We start from the raw sequence: 19,934 nt of genomic DNA, 5'->3' as shown, positions 1-19,934 counted from the left end.
TCCTGCTTACTGCAATCCTCACTCATAACCACACCAGAAGCAGAAACACGTTTTGTCCTTAGCAATTAGTTCCTGTGAATTTTTTGACAGAACATCTGAACAAAGAGGCTGTATATTTCCTGTTCTTCTCAAAACATGCGGTACATAAAAAAAGAGAAGTTTATTTCCTCTACCCTTTATCTCCAAACTTGGAGACTGTCAGGAGTATTTTCAAACGAAAAGCATAATCACCATGAAGCTCAGAGTGCTTCAAATTGTAGCAGGCATTCCTTCATTATTCCAAGACAGCAAATTAGTCACAATTACCAACAAGCACAACTGGATTCAACAAACATTTAACCAAGCTCCATGAGCTGTGGTTACAGTTAGGTCAGATGGCAGTTGTCCTAGTAAACTCCTCATGTGAGAAACCCACAGACAGCTGTCGGGTAGCAGTGCTGCAGGATGACTCCATTCCTGCTGCAGAAGAAAGCCAGTGCCAGGAGCCACTGCAGTTCAGAAAGTTTATATTGCATCTGTCAAACAGACATCTCAGAAGATTTGCTTCATACAGAGGGAAAGATGGAAGATTGAAAGCGCTGCTGGCAGCAAAACCAGACAGGTCATTCCTCAGGTGAACTCAAACCTAGACACAGCTTGCACCCGCAGCCAGGTGTGAGCAAGAGGCAGGAAAAACAAGGCTTCAGCACAAGTAGAGAGGCTTGGCTGCAAGCAGGAAACGCCTGTGCTGCAGTCAGGGTGGCTGGGGCTGCTTCGAAGCCGGAAAGCCCAGCTGCAAGCAGAGAAAACAGGAGGGTTGGAGGCAGGGAGGCCTGAAAACCTGGAGACTGGGAGACTGAGAAGCTCAGTCAGTGGGACAAAGGCTGGAGCTGGGCTGGAGGATGGGAAGGAGCAGCGCGGCCACGGGCAGGGCAGCCGGGTGGGGCCCTGTCCGTGGTGCTGAACGGCGGCGCGTCACTCGCTGAGCGGCGGGGAGAAGGGAACACCAGGCACACCCCTCATTCAGTCTGATGATCGGACCCGTCCCCTCCGATCACCCACAGCACCTCGAAAACAAACACCTCGTGTTCCTCCTATTCGCAGCCTTATAAACATCTCAGTATCTTGCATCTGATAATTCAAATTTCATCCTAATAGAAATGGAGTTTTGGTGAGAAACTTTCCCCTCCTCCCCTACGTTTTCCTAATAAAATTTTATAATTCTAATAAAACACACAACTGCTTAACTCATGACATTTAAATTATTGCCTAGTCACACACTATCGTGGATTAATATCTCATCATTCCTGCCCTGACGTGTCTTATTACTCAAATAACATATGATTTGAACGTTTCTATTTTTCTGCCCTGGTACTTACTGCCTGTACATCAAAAAAAGGGAAAATCATCCCTGGACCTGTACTGTTAATAAACCAATATCAAGAAAAAGGTGACATAATACATATAGTCACTTTCACTCATCCCACTGTGCTCACTCTCCCAGCCGCTTTCCATGAGGCTTCCATCTCCCAGGTCCCATCTGGGAAGTTCCTTCTCCCTGTGCAGCAGCTCTTACACTGGCACAGGTGGACAAGAAACATATCACAACCAATCAACTGAGCCACAGGTTTTGGGGAGCAACTGAAAGGAACAGTCAGAGGATGTTTCTGGAATATCTCCATTTTGAAGAGATCCCAAGAGCCTGGAAACAAAACCTGATCACAGTCAGTCCCCTATCTCCTGGAATCAGGTCATTCTGTGCTGCTGGTGTTCTCTTCTGAGAAGCTGAAAGATACAGTGAGTTTTAACCAGCTACACAACATCTTCAGGACAGGACCTGATATTAGGCCTCACTTTGAAGGGCAGCTCACAAGATATTTGAGGTCATTGTCGTTGCATCAAGGACTACATATTACAGAGAACAAGCACTCCCAGTTTTTGTTTATTAAGAAAAGGGAAAAACGAGACTGGAAAGGCAGCTGTTGCTCTGGAAAAGAGCAGCAGTTGCCTCTTTCACAAATATTCCAAAAAACAATTGATCAACCTTCAGAAAACAAAATAAAACACCACAGTCACTCAGTGCAGCTAGAAACATCTCAACATTTCAAAGTAAGGGAGAAAGCCATGCTAGAATCCAGGTACTAAAGGAACAGGCATGACATAAGAATCTGAGCAGGCAACAAATATTTGTGATAATATTATTACAGCTCATCTTACATTGCAACCACATCCCACAATTCAATGCCAAATATCACTAGAAACCATACCAGGAGTTATACTGCAAATAAATCAAATAAAAGGAGAGAAAACAAGTGTTGTTGTTCCAGGTTTTCAGGTGGGGAATCAAGGCAGAACAGGTCTTGCTCCAAGGTGCAAAGTGCTCGAGTTAGAAAGTTTCTGTCTCAGGCCCCATTGGAGTACACAGTGCATAAAATCACTGCTCCACCTCTTATCATAATACAAAAAAACCTTCTCTTGAGCTGAGTGAAGCAGCCTGCGGTCAGAAATCCTACACCCAGCCCTCCACATACAAGTCAAATGATTTTGACCCAGCCTAAAGGAAAGCCACAGTCCTGTAGGAAACCGGAATCTCCTTTAGCCTTGCTCACGATGGCTGTGAAAACACAGAACCCACCTTTGCTGCTGAAGGAAAACAAACAGCTGCAGTTAGCTGCTTGTCTGTCAGCTGAGGTAAGGACTGGGAATAAACATCCCACCAAACCACTGCTGTCAGTTAGCATATCAGCAAGGACCTGCTCTGCACTGGCATCCAGGGAACAGAACAGATAGAAAGTCAGAGCAGGAAAGTTTATGGAGAAGGAGACATTGCTGCTGTTTATTTTGGTGACTGCGCTCTAAGTGTGCCCATCATTTTACAGAACAACTAGGGAGACACAGGGGAAAATGCCTCCTAAGTAAATCACAGCACGGAGGCTCACTGTTAGAAGGTGGTGGGGTGGTAACTTCTTTACAATACAAGTGTGAATTAAATTGTACCCAAACTGCCTGCTTGATTAGAAATAACGAAGGAACGTTCACCTAATGGAAGTGAAAGACTATTTAATTTCTCTCATATTATTTTTTTTTGTCCTATAGTCATGCTAAAATTCAACTCCATTTAGCCCTTTGCAAATGCAAAATAAAACACATCAAATTACCAAGGAGATGGTTTAGTTAAACACATTACTTCATACTCAGTGAGCTAAGAGCTCTCGTCTGCTGTGCCCCAGCTTCTGCACAGGACTTGTCAGACTGCACTAGCTCAGGAGTACAGAAAGGAAAACATAAGCAATTAACACATGACAGTTTGGATTAGGAGGAGGCTGCCAAGATGGATATGAGAGCAGTGTAGCGATGAAAGGACAAAACGTGGAGAAATCATCAGGAAGAGAAAGGGTAATAGCACATCCAGGATCAAGCAAGGGACTGCAGGCAGACACAGGGCGTGGAGCTGTTTACAGGAGGAGAGCAAAAGAGAACGTTTAACTCTGCCTTATATACACAAGCGGCTCTTTTAGAGCAAGGCAATAGATCATTAAACACAAAGGACAGGAAAACAACCCTCAAGCCATGACTGAGAGACCAATGCTATACTTGAAGTAATTCAAAGTCTGATATTTTATTTATTTCTTTCTTTATTATAAGATCTTGATCAATCTTCCAGATGCACAGAGCAAAGAAGGTGAACCTTGCCAGCCTTGCAAAGCTGTTGCCCTCAGCCCTTGTAATATGCAAGCCTCAGCTGCTGAAGGGCTTCAAGTGCTGTCCCAAAACAGCACTGAAAAGAATCATAGAATCACAAGGCTGGAAATGACCTGCAAGATCATCTAGTCCAACTATCCTCCCATTACCATTGCTACTACAAGCTAATAAGCCAAATCTTAAGCTCCTCACCCAGACAAGGGCACACAATCTCACCAACTCTGAGTTCCTTGGCTATCTCAGTTTTCAGGTGGCACAGCCCAGTTTCTTGTCAAAGACTAAAGCCACAACGTGCCTCTGGGAACTCCCATGTCAAAGCTGCAGACTTCTTCCAACACCAGAGTACCAGTTCACATGGCACCATAGAATCACTTGAGTTGGAAGGGACCTTTAAAGGCCATGTAATCCAAATCCCCTGCAATGAACAGTGATGCCACACAAATGTCAGGAGCCCAACAGGGCACCCAAGCCAACTCCACCCTCCAGGCTATACAACCAAGAGCACAGATCTTAGGGTACTGGAGGTTAACCACTCTGTGGGTTTACCTATAGGAACAGTCCCATTCATCAGCCAGCTCATACTTCACCAGTCAGAGGAGATCCATACAGCACTCGCCAGTTTATCCTCAAACCTCAATTTTATAGCAAAAACACTGATAGGATCACACAGATATAAAAATCATGTAGAATAGAAAGTGGCCTGCCCATACGGTACTCAAAAACCAGTTGCAGTCAAAGTATTCCTGAAGCCCATTGTGGCTTTTCCCAAAGACTCCATCCTTAAGGTGCTTGGGTGAAAAATAGAGGAAAAAGGTTCATCCTAACCCCATCCCTGCTTGCTCTGGCAGGCAGTGCTGATAGAGCTCTTTGATAGGAGCTGTGTCTCAGCCAGCCCACAAACCCATTTAGAGCACATATAAACATCCAGAAGACACTTTAAGAAGAGCCTCTAAACGCAGGCAGAAATGGCAATTATTAATTTTCTAAATAGAAATCTGACTACTTAAGCCTTATTTAAAAGTGTGCCTGTCTCTATAATTACACAGCCTTAATTTGTTTTCTTTCCTCCACAATAAATAAGGTGCGCACAATTACCCTCTGCAAACACAGTGCCTCCTGACTGGCTGGCCCAGTATGCAGCTGCTCAGGAAAACATTTAGAGGGAATTACAGTCTCTTAAGTACCTGTTTCCCAGTACAGGAGACTCAGACACCGCAGAAGTCAATTTGTCTAGCCCTAGGCACAACCTGCTGGAACTCTCCTCTCCCACATGCATAGTTCTACCACCCAGCTGTGAGCAGCAGGCTGGACACATTGCCTGGAAGCAATCAGGTCTTGTCCTCTCCTGAGCACTGATCCCAGTGCTGGGTTTTCCTGGTGACTTCTCAGTACCTAAATAAGAATTGTGACCATGTTGCATTCCTTCCTACAGGGCACTACAACCACCTCTCTGCACTGTTTCTCTGACTATTTTCATGACAGAGATAGGAAACAAGTCACGGGGATCTTTTTCATAAAGTTGAATTAAATTGGCCAGAGCATTCCAATATTACCAAGAGAAGAACAGGCATGGTAAAAAGCACAAAAGACATTTTCCTCAATCAGCTTTTCTACACACAGTGACATAATAAATATGCATTCAGATGGTTTATGTGTCTCAAGTTTAGGCACCATATCATCCTAAAGCCTTCCTGTGGATGTCAAGCCTAAGACTGAGGTTTTGTGTCATCACTAAATGTTTCCACAGTCTACTACCCCAATTTACACAGATCTGAGCAGTCAGGACAAAGATTTTCCACAACCTATACCTGCAGCTTCTCACATGCCACATGTGGTGATCTCCACAACCATTTCCCTATTAGCCAAGGGACAGTGAAAGCTGCACAGAAATGGGAGCAGGAACCTGCCAGCACAACTTTGCACAGAAATAAAAAAGACTTCCAAGAGTAAGCATGCAGAAAGACTCAGGATGACACTGAGTTTAGATCAGACTTAGATACATCCTCTTCAACACAGGGACAGTACTACTTTTAGAACAAATCAATGGCCAAAGATCTACAACATGGAAGGGGATGGAATTTAAACGAACACACCAAATCTCATCCAGAACCATTCTTTTAAACCCCTACAAACCTGAACTCCTGCAATTACAGCTAAGTGATCTGCTTATGATTGCACAGCTGGGATCTGAAGACAAGCACATGCAGTAAGAAGCAGCCAGAAATAGAAGCTGATAGGAGAAGGCAGAGCTATCTGGTCCATCCAAGATGAGGAAGCCTTGATGAAAGACATTGGGAAAAAGTCACTTCAGAGTGAGGCTGGGATTCAACCCAGAAGAGGGAGGGATGGGGGAAAAAAAAAAAGCAATCGAGTCTCATTTATATACAAACTTCATGTGGAAAAATGCCTGCTGCTTTTCAGATCCAGCTTGCAGCACCCCACAAGGTCCAGCCAAGGGTCATCCTTATTCAGGCTGTGAAGTCTCTATGATGTTTGTTAGAGATGTGCAGTCTGTATCTCAGCTCCACCTGCAATCATCCAAACACCCAGCAGAGGAGGAGCAGAACCACACAGCTCACCCATGAGCCTTAAGTCCACCGTCCTGCAAAACATTCAGCTGCTGCCAGCTCTGCAATGAGGGAATTGGGATGGTATCCCTCGCTCTTGTCAGCTACTGTACTTACTTAAAGCAGTCCAAGACTCACAGCAGAGTGATATTTTCATTAATCCTTTTATCCCTGGCACCTATGTGTAGGGGCTTCAGAAAATGTCAGGCTCTCAGCAAGCTGAGCTCTCCAAGAAGCAGCAGCCGAGAAGATGCTCTGATGTGCTGGCATAGCTCTATGGGCACACAGTGGAACCCAATTGGCACTGGGTATCTGTAAGCCTGGGCAGCATTCATGCTCTTATGCCAGAGCTGGACAATCCCAGGAGAAAGAAGCCAGCACCGTGATGTAAGAGTTCAAGGAAGCAGATTTCCCTGCAAGACTCAGCTCTGCATCCCTGGGGATGAGAATCTGCCACCAGGAGCAGCCACATTGAGAGTATTCACACACCAGGGACACATCACTGGGACACATTCTGGGTGTGCTCAACAGCATCAAATCCCACCAGCAAACACCAACCAAATAATGCACTTCCTTGCCTCGAGCTTCAAACAGCAAGGAAAGAAAGACATTAAGAACACGATCAATCTTACATGGCCTGAGCAGTAAACAAACACATATTTCATCACAACATACCAACCTCAGCTTTTGACACAAGATGGATACATTGGGGTTTTTTCTCCCCATCTCAAAAGTAATCTCAAAAGAGAAAAAAAATGTTTTCTAAAAAAGCAGTAACAATTTTGTGTGTACACGTTAATGGCACACTCAGATTCAAAATGAGCATATTTCCTTCTACACTCCTATGATAACCAAACTAATGTCATCAGGAATCCAATGCTATGTATGTAGCAGATAAAAATGAATAAACTGCAAGAGCACAGTTGACAAACTACATTAGAAAAAAATCAGTTGGGAGGTATTTCAGAAAGAACATTTCCCAGTAACAAACAACTACACAAAATACAAAACAAATGCTACAAATCAAAATAATAAATCACAAAAATCAGGGAAATCCCTGTGGTCAGTGTTAAGGAGGTTATATTATAACAAGATAGGCACTTTTAAAACTCAGAAAGGCCTCATGTTTGTTCATAATGTCCTTAACTATTCATGCCCTTTGGTACTGCACATCTCCTATTTAGGAAGTACTTTACCGTCACTTAGCAACTGTAACTGGTTTTCCAAAAAGGAAGCTTCTGGGGTTTTCAGTTCAAATAATCTCTGAGCATACATCAAAAGACAAATATATTCAGCTCTGCAGGTTGTATCTATCTCCCTCCACCAGTAGCATTCCATATTAATGGCCACATGTACCCACAGAGTCAAATGGCTGTGCTCTACGGCCATTTTTCCCCATAGAAAAAGCTACTGGCATTAGTTTCTAAAACACAGGGATGCTCTCCACCCAGCTCAAATGCAAAGCTGTGCACTTCTCACCAACTTTCTTTTTTGTTCTTTTAATCTGCGCCAGAGCCAAGAAGGCTTTATCTTGGACACAGTTGCTTTGACTGGATATTGCAAGCCCATGAACACCTTGCATAACTTTAACAGTACTCCAGCTTTTGTTCAATGCCTTGGGAAGGTGAATAGATACCCAGTGAAGAAATCCCTTGGCCTCAAGCATAGGGAAACTCCTTGGGATACCATACCTGATGACTAATGATGCCCAGGGAGCTGAGCTCTCACACACTACCCCACAGCACCACTACACCAGCCCTATCCCACACCCACCAATAGGCCAGCTCACAAAGCCACTCATTAGAAGAGCTGACAGCCACGTGCCTCAGGATTTGCGTAACGAGATGGCCACTTCTCAACCCTTTCCCCTTCAGCATCCCCCTCCTCCCTCGTGCCACGCTCTATGACCAAAGCCTTGCTGAGGGAGCAGAGGGGACACTGTCAGCAGCTGGCTGCACTCACATGTAGCGCAGGTGAGGGTTCTTCGCAAAGGCGCGAGGTTGGATATTTCGTAGTCCTGAGTTCCTGATTGTCCTGGAAAGAGAATGAAAGGGCAGCAATGAAGTCGATGTTGAAGACCACTCTAAAGCCTTGTGCTAAGCACCAGAGACAATGCCCAATACTGGGAGCAGCAGTGCCACAGCAAGTATGCTGGGAGCCCTCCAGTCCCTAAGGAGGGACATCTCACCCCAGACAGCCTCAGCCCCAGACAACCTCCTCAAATGCAGAGGAAATCAGGCTTTTCAGCTTCAGCTGACGCATAGCAGCACAGGCTCAGCACAGAGCAGCTGCTGGGCTGCAAACAACAGTATGCCCCTTTACTGTTTGCTTTGACAAGATGAGAACTGCATCAGTCCGCATGCAAGATGGGTGTTGAGCATGCAGTTTGTTGGGGTTCAGTTACACGGGTGCCCAGCCTTCCTAAGCATCAAGAAAACTACTTTCAGCCAAAGGGCCTCAGTTTCTCTGTGATGCACAAGGTCAAGCTCTTCTGAAACCAGGAAGGCTGCACAGGGAGATGCCATTTCCTTATTGTGCAGCACTACCACGACAACAACCAAACTAAATGAGAACCAACAGCCCAGCATTGAAGGATTGGCAGAGACAGCTGGAAATTCACATTGTGGGACTGAAATGAGTCAGAACAATGCACAAGCCCAGCACCAGAACAGCGGGGGAGAGGAGAGGTCAGGGCTGATGTGTGTTGACAGAGCTGTCAGGAGCTAGCAATCTTCCTTCTCCCAGATCCAGTAAAGACCAGAAAGCACTTCATCTCCATTTTGTGAAGTTTCATAACAAAACACTGCAGAGCCAGCAGCTTAAATAGGCTCCAAATGCCACAGCGCAGAGACAGAGGGAACCATTTGCTTAGCAATCAAGGGACTGCCCAGTGCACCACTTCTCCCCGACATGCAAGACATACTCACAGCCTCTGGAGTCCTGTGTACAGCTCCATGTCTACAGCATTCAGCGTCTGCAAGTTCTTCCAGTTCTCTATGTGTCTGTGAAAGAGAAGGAAAGGCTCAGCTATGGCACATCCAGATGGCTCTGCCCGTTCAGAGGGCAGCACACTGCATCACATTCACCTTTGCTATCGCCCAAACCTTCAACGTGCAGAAGGTCTGGAAATTGAATGTACTCTGGCTTCAGCAGACATATCCCCAGATACATGTGGTATGCATCGTGCTGCCAAAATAAGCAGCTTCCCATGCTGCTTTTTACTCTGTGTTCCCTGCACTCCAGGGGAAAAAAACACCACCAACAACATGGTTTTACCCACAATTTTCAGCGTAGGAAATGCAACCGATCCATTGTACACTATTGGTAAAGTCATTACTTCTCTCCATGCACATCAGTGAAACAATGCCACCCAAAACGGATGAAAGAAAATAAAACCTCTCAACAAAAATATGGGGCCTGAAAGGGGAAGGAAAGAAACAGCCAAATATTTATCCATTCTCTTACTATAGTGGACGAACAGGGTGCTGGTCCTTGCTAGCTGGAAGCACTGCTGGCAGCAGAGTGCCAAACTCAGTTTGGAAACCATGCCTTTATTATAAATTCCTCTGTCGCCTGGGGCACTCTAGCAGGTATGTTATGGAGAACGAAAACAGAAATAGATCTGTCACCATGGGATTGTTACTCAGTAAATATTAGAGCTGGGGGAAGGTGACAGATCAACAGCCCCAAAGGACAGGGTCCCCTATTATCAGCAGCACAGGAGTGATGCTGGCAGCAGCATGGCCACAGGCCCCTAACAAGGTGCAATGCTGTGCAGCTGGGAGGAAGCTTGGTTTTCACCAGCCAGATAGTCCTTGGTGAGTCAAGGCTTTCCCTCAGACCAAACTCATATTCCTTCCAACAGAAAGCACATTTCCAAGAGACCCCTGCTGCAGAGCAGGTAAATGTGGTCCTCTATCAGAGTAATCTCAGAGGACATAAATCATCTGTCCAGTTCCCTTAGACAAGGCATAAAAGAAGTGCAGCCTCCAAGTTCAGGAGTGCATGAACCCAAACTCACAGTTGCCCCGATGCCATCATTGGCTCTGTGCTCAGCTCTGGGCAGAGAAACATTTCCATGTTATGGAGGGTTGGGGTGATGGGCCAATGCTAAGAACTATCACTCCTGAGTATAGGACCTCATGTGGTGGAACAGAAGATGATTAAGGGGAATAGGGACCCTTCAGCCACTCCTGGAGCAGTCACAGAGGTCATACATTCCTTCTCAAAACATAGTGAGTGCTGGAGAAGCATTTGCACAAGAATAGATGAACAAGCACAACAGAATCTGGACTTAAATTACATCCCTAATACCATCCAGATAAAGAAATGTAAACATCCAAATTCTGGATTAAACCTAAACGCTGAACATGTTTCTCTGCTATTACCATCCAAATCCAAGAGGAGCAAAGACCCAAAAGAGTCACCTCTGTAAGTGTCCCATCCCTGGAGGTGCTCAAGGCCAGGTTGGATGGGGCCCTTGGTAGCCTGAGCTGGTGAGGAACAGCCAGACCATGGCAGGGGGTTGGAGCTTAATGATCTTTAAAGGTTCCTTCCAGCTCAAGCCATTCTATTCTAATCTATGAAAATTTCACATACTAGGGCACAAGACTGCAGGAATGTATTCCTGGGTACTTGCCTTTTCAGGGCTACAAACAACTCCTACAACCCAAAGGAGAGGCTGCTCCAAGAAAAAGAAGGAGGCAGGAAGGGGATGACTTGGGTTTACCACTAGGGCATGCTGGAGCTATAGCATCTGAGCACTGATAAAGGGCAGAGATGGAGCAGTCCTGAGCCAGGAGCTATGGAGCAACCGCAGCTGGGAAGGAGGTGGCAGCCAGATTGGCTCTTGTTTTATTGATTGTGGTTGCTAAAATAAAATAGTCAAGGTTATTTTTGACCTGACACTCAAAGCCACATGCACCATATGAGAGGTAGGAAGAGACCTGGGCTTGTACCCAATGACACACACAGGCTTGCTGGTGACTGGGGGTCTTGGTGAGAGCTGTAAATCTGACAGAACTACAAACATCTTGGCCTGCTCTGGACTCAAAATGGAAAAAAAAAATCTCTCATTCTGTCTACAAAATGCTGCACTATAACTATGGAAGTGGATGAAGAGAGCCATAATGCCAGTACAGACCTGCACTGGACAGAATGGCTATTGCCCTCTGAGCAGTTCAATCCCTCCAGAAGTGACATTGTACCAAGCTGTAAAGAAACCTCCAGAATCCATGCTCCAGCCTCCTAAAGGCAGCCCAGGATTTTCCTGAGCCAAATATGCTTTGGTTTGTTATTTAACATACACACACAACACCCATATAGGGAGTGACAAGGGAGGTGGAAATAAATACACACATATAGAATAATCCCATGACACAGCAGCTGTTTTACATAGAGTGCAACAGAGGGTGATAGCATCATCTTGAATTAGGTGCACAGTTCAGCAAGCAAATTTGAATCCTTGTAGCTACACAGATACTTCCCTTCACAAGGGGCCCCAGAAAGTTGTTTTCATATATACACACACACACACTTTTTTCGACTTGCAGGAGTCACTCCCGAGCTCCTCAAAGTGGCAAATCAGATTTTGTTGACAGGCACCCCAAAGATACACCCAGAAATCCATTTTCTTTTGTTCCCTATAGCTTTTGAAAGAGTAGCGTAACCTTTAAGAAGTGGATTCAGGCAAATCCAGCCAGCACAAAATAAACAGAAATGCATCTTACTCTGAAAGTTCAAGGAGTCAAGCTGCGATTGCAGAATTGGCAGCAGTTGCACAGGAAAGCAAACCAACCAAAGAAACTTCATTCCTAAAACTTCAGTCCCTCTTCACGTCCTTCAGCCTCTCAAGTTAGTTCCTCCTCTTTTCCTTCCATGGCTTTGCTTGCCCTTGAAAGACCACATCTTTCCCATTTCAACCCAAAATGGAACCTTTCCCTTCCTCTCTGCCTCAGATCATTAACCTGGCAGGAACACATCTGCAGGGCTCACACCAAAAACAGATGTGACAACTCCCAGCCCTACCCTGTTCTCTGCAATCAGACTTTTAGGTATGAGTTACAACCCATGGGTTACTCCCTCCTCCCTACAAACTCCTCTAAATATATATTCCTGTGGCATCCCTCAGTTATTACTAAGGTAAGCTGCTCTTCTGCGAGATGCAATAGCTTCAAGAATAACACCATACTCCACAAATCCTGAACTGTGCACCATATACACATCCACCTAGACTCATTTCCAGCTTTAATATCAAGACCACATGAGGTGAATCACTAACAAACTTTCTGGAGGGGGAAGCAAAGGGAAAAAGGGTTATTTGTTTTAAATACTCCCTTCCTTCTCTCCCTCGTGTCTATTAGGCAGGTCCTGGTCACATCCAGGTCTCCCTGAATGTAAAGCTGCCATTTACAGACCAAACTGTCCTGTTTAGGAGTAGCTGGGGTTTTTCTTCCAAATTTGTACTGAAATGCTGCACTGGAACCCTGCTCTTCTCATTTCTTACAACACACACACGCAAGCATTTCATATTTATTTTGTCTTGGGTCAAAATTATCCTTGCTTAAACAGCTTTTTTCCTTTCCTGCTATTTACTCCTTCCTTTACAAGGAAGTCAGAACCCACCCAGCAATCATTTATAAATTACACAAGGTCAGTTTTCCTAAGGCAGCATGTCTGCACCATGCAGTGAAAAGCAAGGCAAATTGAACCAAACGCCTTAAGAGATATAAACTCAAGACACAGAAGTGATGCAGATACATTCTCAGACAGAGCCTTGGTGCCAAGGTTGGTTCACTTCTGGCTTCAGACCCAGCATACAACTGGATCTTCAGTGACCTTCACAATAAGTACTACTATGATAGTCACTGTAATAGAAGACTGCTCCACTTTCTCCATTGACCTATTTAAGTCCTTCTTATCTTCAAGGGTGACCAGAAGCATGCAGCAGTCTCCAGGAGGACTCCGTTTACAGAGGCAGCTCCCCACTGGTACTCACAATGCCTTGGCTCTCAGCCCAAGATCATAGCATCCTTATCACAGTCTTACCAGCATTTGTCCTCACCTGTAATCCAGGACCTGCACCAAGCACTTCTACCCACCAGGTCATTCCCAACTAACATGACTTCCTAGCTGACAGCAAAAGCCCACGTAACTCCCATACGTGCACTACAGACTTTCTTGGATTTGTTTCTGACCCTTCCCCTCTGTGCCCCACAGCCCCTGAACTGAGCCAGCAGCAAAGCCCACACACCAGCTCCTGCCTTTTGAGCCAATGCCTTCATGAAGGCAGGAGCCAACTTCACCTGTAAGCAACCCCTTCCAATGTATTTCACCACCTTTTCTCCTTTAGCCAGCACTTCACCTCCAACACTGTGCTATTCCCAGTGAAACACCACCATATTAACCTCTCACCACAAAGCAGTCTCTTGGCTTAGGAAATTAGTTACAGATCTAAAGTTACCCATACAAAAGCTATCTTTAGGTCGGTCCTGCATCCTATCTCAGCCTCCACTTATAACAGCACAAAGCCCTCTTTGCCAGCCCCACAGCTCCCAGGCATTGTGTGAAGCCAGTGGCTTTTCCCCTGCTTTGCTGACAGACCAGAGATCTTGTTGGCCATATGGTCACCCAATGGCAGGCTTTAACTTTCAGCTGGTCTCCAGACATGCCAACAGCCAGCACCAGTTGCTAGAAGCAGAGCAGTGACCATCCCATAGGAATTCCCATCACGCTGCCAGAGATGTTTGACAACACAGGCTGGTGTCACCTCCTTGAGACCATGCAGCAAGCCTGCACAGCCCTGTGCACTCCTCTTCCAGCCCAGGGCCAACACAGCAATGGAGACGAAAACATCCACAAATATTTAAATACAACCAGGCTTATTTTATCCCACGTGAATGAGGCAGGGGTGAAAAGCAGCAGCTTATGCCAATTTACTGAGTGATTAGCTTGAGGCTACTTAATGTCTCTGACCTTCCTTCACCCTCCTCATATGACAAGGATAATATTTATCTAATCTCCCTCAGCTTTTCAAGTGCTGTGGTAAATAGCTAAAAAAAAGGCACTTGACGAGCACCAAGTACTATGTAGCATGTGTACACGTGTGCTACCCAAATCTACATCCAGCCCAGACTGAAGGAGGATGACTTTCCATCAGGATGCCATCAGCTCCAATCCGACAGAGCAGATGGCACATCTTCAGAGCCATGCTGCACAAGTGCCACGTTGGGCTCCTAGGGACATGGCTATGGGAGAAGAAAAGGTTTGGACAACACTCTCAGAAATATGGTTTGAATTGTTAGTGGTCCTGTGTGGAGCCTGTAGTTGGGCTCAGTGATCTCTGTGGGCCCCTACCAATTCAGGATATGCCTACATTGGAAAGGCAAGCAGAGTATTGGACTTCTTGCTCTTGCAGGGCAATGGGAAAATTGATTTGTCATCCAGGCACGTTACACCTCACCATGCAGATAGAAGCATTAGCTTTCAATTACCTGATATGTTTAGCATTATAAACAAACCACTTGGCACGCCAGCACTAGACCATGAAAATATGAATATGATGGTAGGAAGAACAAAGAGAAGTCACCTATTGACTCCTGAGCCCTGTCTCCCTCCAGGCAGAGGTGTAGGAGCAGACAGCAAGCCCTGGAGGCTGGAAAAGCACTGTCCCTAATGTCACCCCACTGGGGCAAACCCTGCGCTCTGGGGTTGACAGCTCCTTTTATTCACAGGGCTGGGGAAGCCATAAAGAAATCAGCCATTTTTCACAGTATTATAAGGCACTTATCACATACATTTAATAACCAGAGGCATGAAGGACTTGATTCCCTCAATATGGAAGTTATAAAATTGAATTGGTAACTGAGCATTAAAGGCAAGTGCAGCTGAATGAAGACTTATGAGGGCAATATTTTCCCTATTTGAAGCGTGGGCTTCCCCTTCCCAAGTGCACATGGAAAAGTCACCCAACAGCAGATAACTTTACATCATTAAGGATAATTTGAGGTCAGTGAGAGAAAGGGTGGGGATGCAAGCAAATCCAGCTTTGTAGAATTAATTATTAGCGTAACCCCACAGTGTAATTGCAATTCGTCAAGGTAATGATCATAAAACACATCACTGTGACACAGCTCCCTTTGTGCTAGCAGATCTGCTCCTCTTGCCAGGGCCACATAGGGTACATATTGCTGGGGAAGATGCTCTCAGTCACCCTCCTGTGGGTCCAACCGTTGTCAGCTTGGGCATCCAACCCAACAGACCAAACTGAGCTCTTCCAGAAGGGCTGGGCAGAAGAAAAAAGCCCTCCCTTCCTACCTCAAGTTGGGCTCAATGATCCTTATGGGTCCCTTCCCATTTGGGATATTTTGTGATCCCAAGGGAGCCTCCACACCCACGCCCAGCTCTGGCTGGTGACTTAAGGAGCAGACAAAATCCCTAGCAGGGACAATGTTTCAGCATCACTGAAGGACAGCAGGCTGCCCAGATCCAGAATGGACAGATTGCTGCAGAACGTGGGAAGCAGTATGTTCCCATTATCTCATACTACATCCAAGGTTTTTCAGCACAGGAAGAGTTATGCCCAGCTACCTGCTTTTAGAAAGGAAGAAATAGGTGCAAGTGGGACAGCAAAGCTACTGCCTTCAACAAACATCCTCCTTAATCTCTCATCACTGTTACATCTCAGCTAGTGCTCAAGAAGTGAGATGTCCCAGATCCCCATAATGCTGAAGAACCTCATTAACCTCCTGTTAATGACTGCAATCACAAACAAGCATGCCCAATTGCACCACAGCCATCTGGGACAAGAGGGCAATCCAAGGGGAGAGAGACCATTCCTCCAGGTATCTTACAGCGAGCACAAACCTTGAGATGAGAGAGCATCCTTAGCTTTATGGGGTGCAGGAGACCAAGTAGACTCCCCTTTGTGCAGCAGCTGGTTCCCTGTGCACCTTCCAGGTCAAAGGAAAGGATGCTTTTACCCATGGGATCTCACATGCTGCAAGATCTGGAAGCATGGAGTATTTTGTGGCCTTTAAAGATCAAACAGCATTCTATAGAGAAAGCAGCAAAATCAGCCTTATTCATAATCATATTCTGCCTTATTAAACCCTCCTTGCAGCTTCAAACCAGAGGTGAGAGGTGAGATTCTCTCACACTCCCACCTCTGAACAGGTCTGTGGCTGTTCAGAAATTAAGAATATACAAATAAAGTCATGAAGAGTTGCCAAACCCTGCTCCAGCTTCATGCCTCTCCTAGAGAGCATAGTGCCCATACACATCAGCAAATGAAGGGAATGGAGCCCAGGTGTGTGATCACCACATTCAACCTGGCAGGAGCAATCCTTGGCACAAGCAGTGCCACAGAGCATCCTCTCCTGCGCAGAGCTCTGTGGTTGTCCCCTTCCATCCAGACCCACTGCCACTCCCAGCTCTGCTCTCTGCTGCACACCCCCCCCAAACCCACAGGCACGCTTCCTAAAAGCACAAGCTCTACAGGAGTCTAAATTTGGCAGCTTTTACATCCACATCAGCTTCATCCCAAACCCTGTTTAAATTTAGCGACATGCTCTGGGGCCATGCAGCGGACACTTCTCTTCTGTTTGCATCCCAAAGTGCAAAACTCAAAACTCAGAGCTGTGAACCACGGGCACCTGAAGGTCTCTGTGCTCCTGCCATGGCTGTGGTTGCATCCAGAACCCTCCATTCCCATCTCATCCTCCTCCACAACACCCCAGCCTCATTTATCAGGGCTTTCCCACAGCCCCAGCACCAGGAAACCTGCCGATCCCGTGCAGCAAGGGCAGAGCCAATCCATCCTGGGCTCACATCCTGCTCCCACGAAGCACTCATTTTCCCAAGGAGCCTGAACTCCTCTTCCCCAGCAGTTTGGCTGCCCCAATGTTTACGAAGCAATGCCCAGCTGGGCTGGATAGGGGCCAGGCTCCCAGCCGCTCTGCTCAGGACAGGCACAGCAGCTCCCAAACCCTTCTGGATGCTGAGCCTCCAACCCCACAGGCTGGCAGCAGACTTCCATCAGGATAACATTTGGATTCCTGCAGTGTGCAATCAGCCCAGGCAGAGAAAATAAAGTATCCCTTTTTGTTGTTTTTTTTTTTTTTTTCTCTCCCCTCTCCTCTGCTTGTATTTTTCTTATCAGAGGTGGAAGAAAAAAAGCATCACTCACGAGGAGGGGGATGCACACATTACAATAGGGTGGAAGGTCATGGAAATAGCAGGTACATAATGGGGAGACAACTGGCTCTTAGAAGGAGACGTGAGCCAACGTGCCTGTAAACATGACACAGGCAGGAGGAGGCAGGGCAAGAACAGACACTTTAAAAGCTCTTCTCCCAGCGTTCCACTTTGTTCACAGAAACATGAAGAAAAAAAAAAAGGGCTTTGCAAACATATTACATGAGGAGGCACTGACAGCCACAGATGCTGCTAACAGGGCTGCTGTGTTTGAGCCGACCCAGCCAGGGAAACACAGAATATGGGGATCATTTCCATCTCAAACCTCCAGTTAAAGGCACAGACATTGGAACAACTTCCCCAGGGGGAAGCACATGGGTTCCTGCTACCCAAACATGACCCTTCACCACTGATGCTGATGATTTATTTAGTGGGACGCATGCCTTCTTGGTGCTGCTAAGGGTCACAGAGCAATTTCCCCTACATCCTTGAACCAAGACCTTGAGAAGATTTTACGTTGTTTGTTTGTTTTGCTTGCACACAATCACTCAAACTTCATTTCTGCTCCTCTGCAGGACCTGGAGGTCCCAGCCCAACCTTGGAGCAAAGCACACGAGCTCAGAGAGTCAGCAGCAAAGAGAAAATCACTCTGCACAAAGAATACAGACATTGTGTGCTGCTGGCTCACTCACAGCCTGCAGCAGCTGGGGCCCAAGAGCCTGTGCTGTGTGCCAGGCTGGGGCTCACTGGGGCCAGCAGCTGGTGTGGGACAGCCCTCCTGCACCACTCCTCCCTCTGTGGGCAACGCAGTGGGATGGAGAGAGGCTGATGTGTTTCACTCTGCTCCACAGGAGGAGGAATAAGGGTGGGTTTCATGGTGCGTGATGCCGTCAGCATCCCCTCAGCACCACATTTTGGTTGCCTGGTGGCCAGCACACCTACCCAAAGCCCCACTGCTGGCCACCATCTGGACACAGCTACTCCCAACTGCAGAGAGGAATCATCACAGAATGGCTTGGGTTGGAAAAGACCTCAAAGATCACCTAGTTTCAGCCCCCATGCTGCAGGCAGGGTTGCAACCCACTAGATCAGGCACTATATTAGGTTGCCCAGAGGAAGAAAGCAGCTGTGCTACTTCACAGTAATTCACTCTGCAAGTTTCCTGCAGAGAAACATATCTGAGTTCAGCCAGGAATTGGAGCTCCCATGAACTGGCTCAGCAAGGCAGCGGGAGGTGAGGGCAAGACCTTTCCCAGCATCCCCATCCCAAGAGCACACCACAGCCCTGTTCAGCAACCCTAATACAATCATCACCTCTGGTGTCCATATTCTACGTTATGAGGGCATCATGGTTTCCCAGCCACAAGGACCCAACACTGAGCCAAGAAAGCCACCGCAGCTGAGGGGCAACCCACAGTCTCCTGAACCTCCACACATCACACCTGCTGACCAACAGCTTCTGCCCAAGGCAGTTTGCAGCTGGGTAGCTTTTGTTTTTTTAACATCTTTTCCGTATCTCCCTTTTGAAAAATTCTGTAGTTGCTATGGAAATGGTCTCATCAGTATGGGTGGAACATAGCAGTGCCAGCCAGAACTCCCTGCAGTTCCCAGTTGACACCAGTGCCCAGGAACTGGCTGTGCTGGAAGTTATCCCAAGCTGCACAGGGAACACCCAGACCTTAAAGCCACAATGGGCACTGATGGCCAATTGAGACTCACCTGGGAATCAGGGTAGGGACCTGCAAATCACCCAGGGATAAGCCAGGATTAAAAAATAATAATAATAAATCAAGACACCCTCACACTGGCTAAGGGTTATAAACAGCAACAAGGTGCAACCTCCCCAGCAGCACCTCACTGTAGGCAGAGAGATAAGCACAGACAGGGCAGCAGGAGAAGAGGCAAGTTTTGTCACAGGTGCTGTGCATCCCTCTAGGGATGTTTCCGCTGCTCACCTTGTGCTGCCACATCCCTACCTCAAAAACCATGCATGAAGCTCATTTCACAGCACCTCTGAACACTTGGCAATGAGCAGGCTGCAGATGTTGAGCTGGGTGTTTCCCCAAGCATCCATCTCCTGCAGCAGGGTCTTTCCAACATTCACATTGATGCTGCATCCATCTCACATCTCCATCCTCCTGCATCAGCCCTACAAGCAGTTTCAGAGTCTATCATGCAGCACATCCCCCCTCTGCCTTTGTCCTGCAGCACCTGGGCAGTGCCATCATGGTGCTGAGATACATTATGGCACATCCATGGGGTGATGAATGCTGGGCTGAGTTTAGCTGCCAGATCCTGCTTGTCCTCTGGGCACAAGTCCTGATTAAAGTCCTAAATCAACAATTTGTATCCTCAAACTTCAAGAAGCACATCAACACTGGGAGCTATGTGCATCTTCAACCTTGCCAGACCCTACGTGCTCTCCCAGAAGAATGCACTGCACACAGGAAAGAAGGGCTGAGCTGTTACTGAGCCACTCATCCTTGGTCAGAG

General features: G+C 46.6%; 1 protein-coding gene across 5 annotated transcripts in view; it reads right to left on the bottom strand.

Annotated features, from left to right (window-relative positions):
• NTRK3 (neurotrophic receptor tyrosine kinase 3) overlaps positions 1 to 19,934 on the bottom strand; it is a 178,902-nt gene that overhangs the window by 144,283 nt on the left and 14,685 nt on the right. For all 5 annotated transcript variants that reach the window (XM_090149021.1, XM_031587747.2, XM_031587749.2 and 2 more), the window contains exons 2-3: positions 9,176 to 9,250; positions 8,211 to 8,282 (exon numbers count right to left, since the gene is read on the bottom strand). In XM_090149021.1, coding sequence (XP_090005147.1) covers positions 8,211 to 8,282; positions 9,176 to 9,250 — 147 coding nt within the window. The remainder of the gene's footprint in view (positions 1 to 8,210; positions 8,283 to 9,175; positions 9,251 to 19,934) is intronic.

This window comes from Phasianus colchicus, chromosome 12 (genome assembly GCF_987193195.1).
Source record: "Phasianus colchicus chromosome 12, bPhaCol1.hap1.1, whole genome shotgun sequence".
NCBI lineage: Eukaryota > Metazoa > Chordata > Aves > Galliformes > Phasianidae > Phasianus > Phasianus colchicus.
This window is presented reverse-complemented; position numbering and strand designations above follow the sequence as displayed.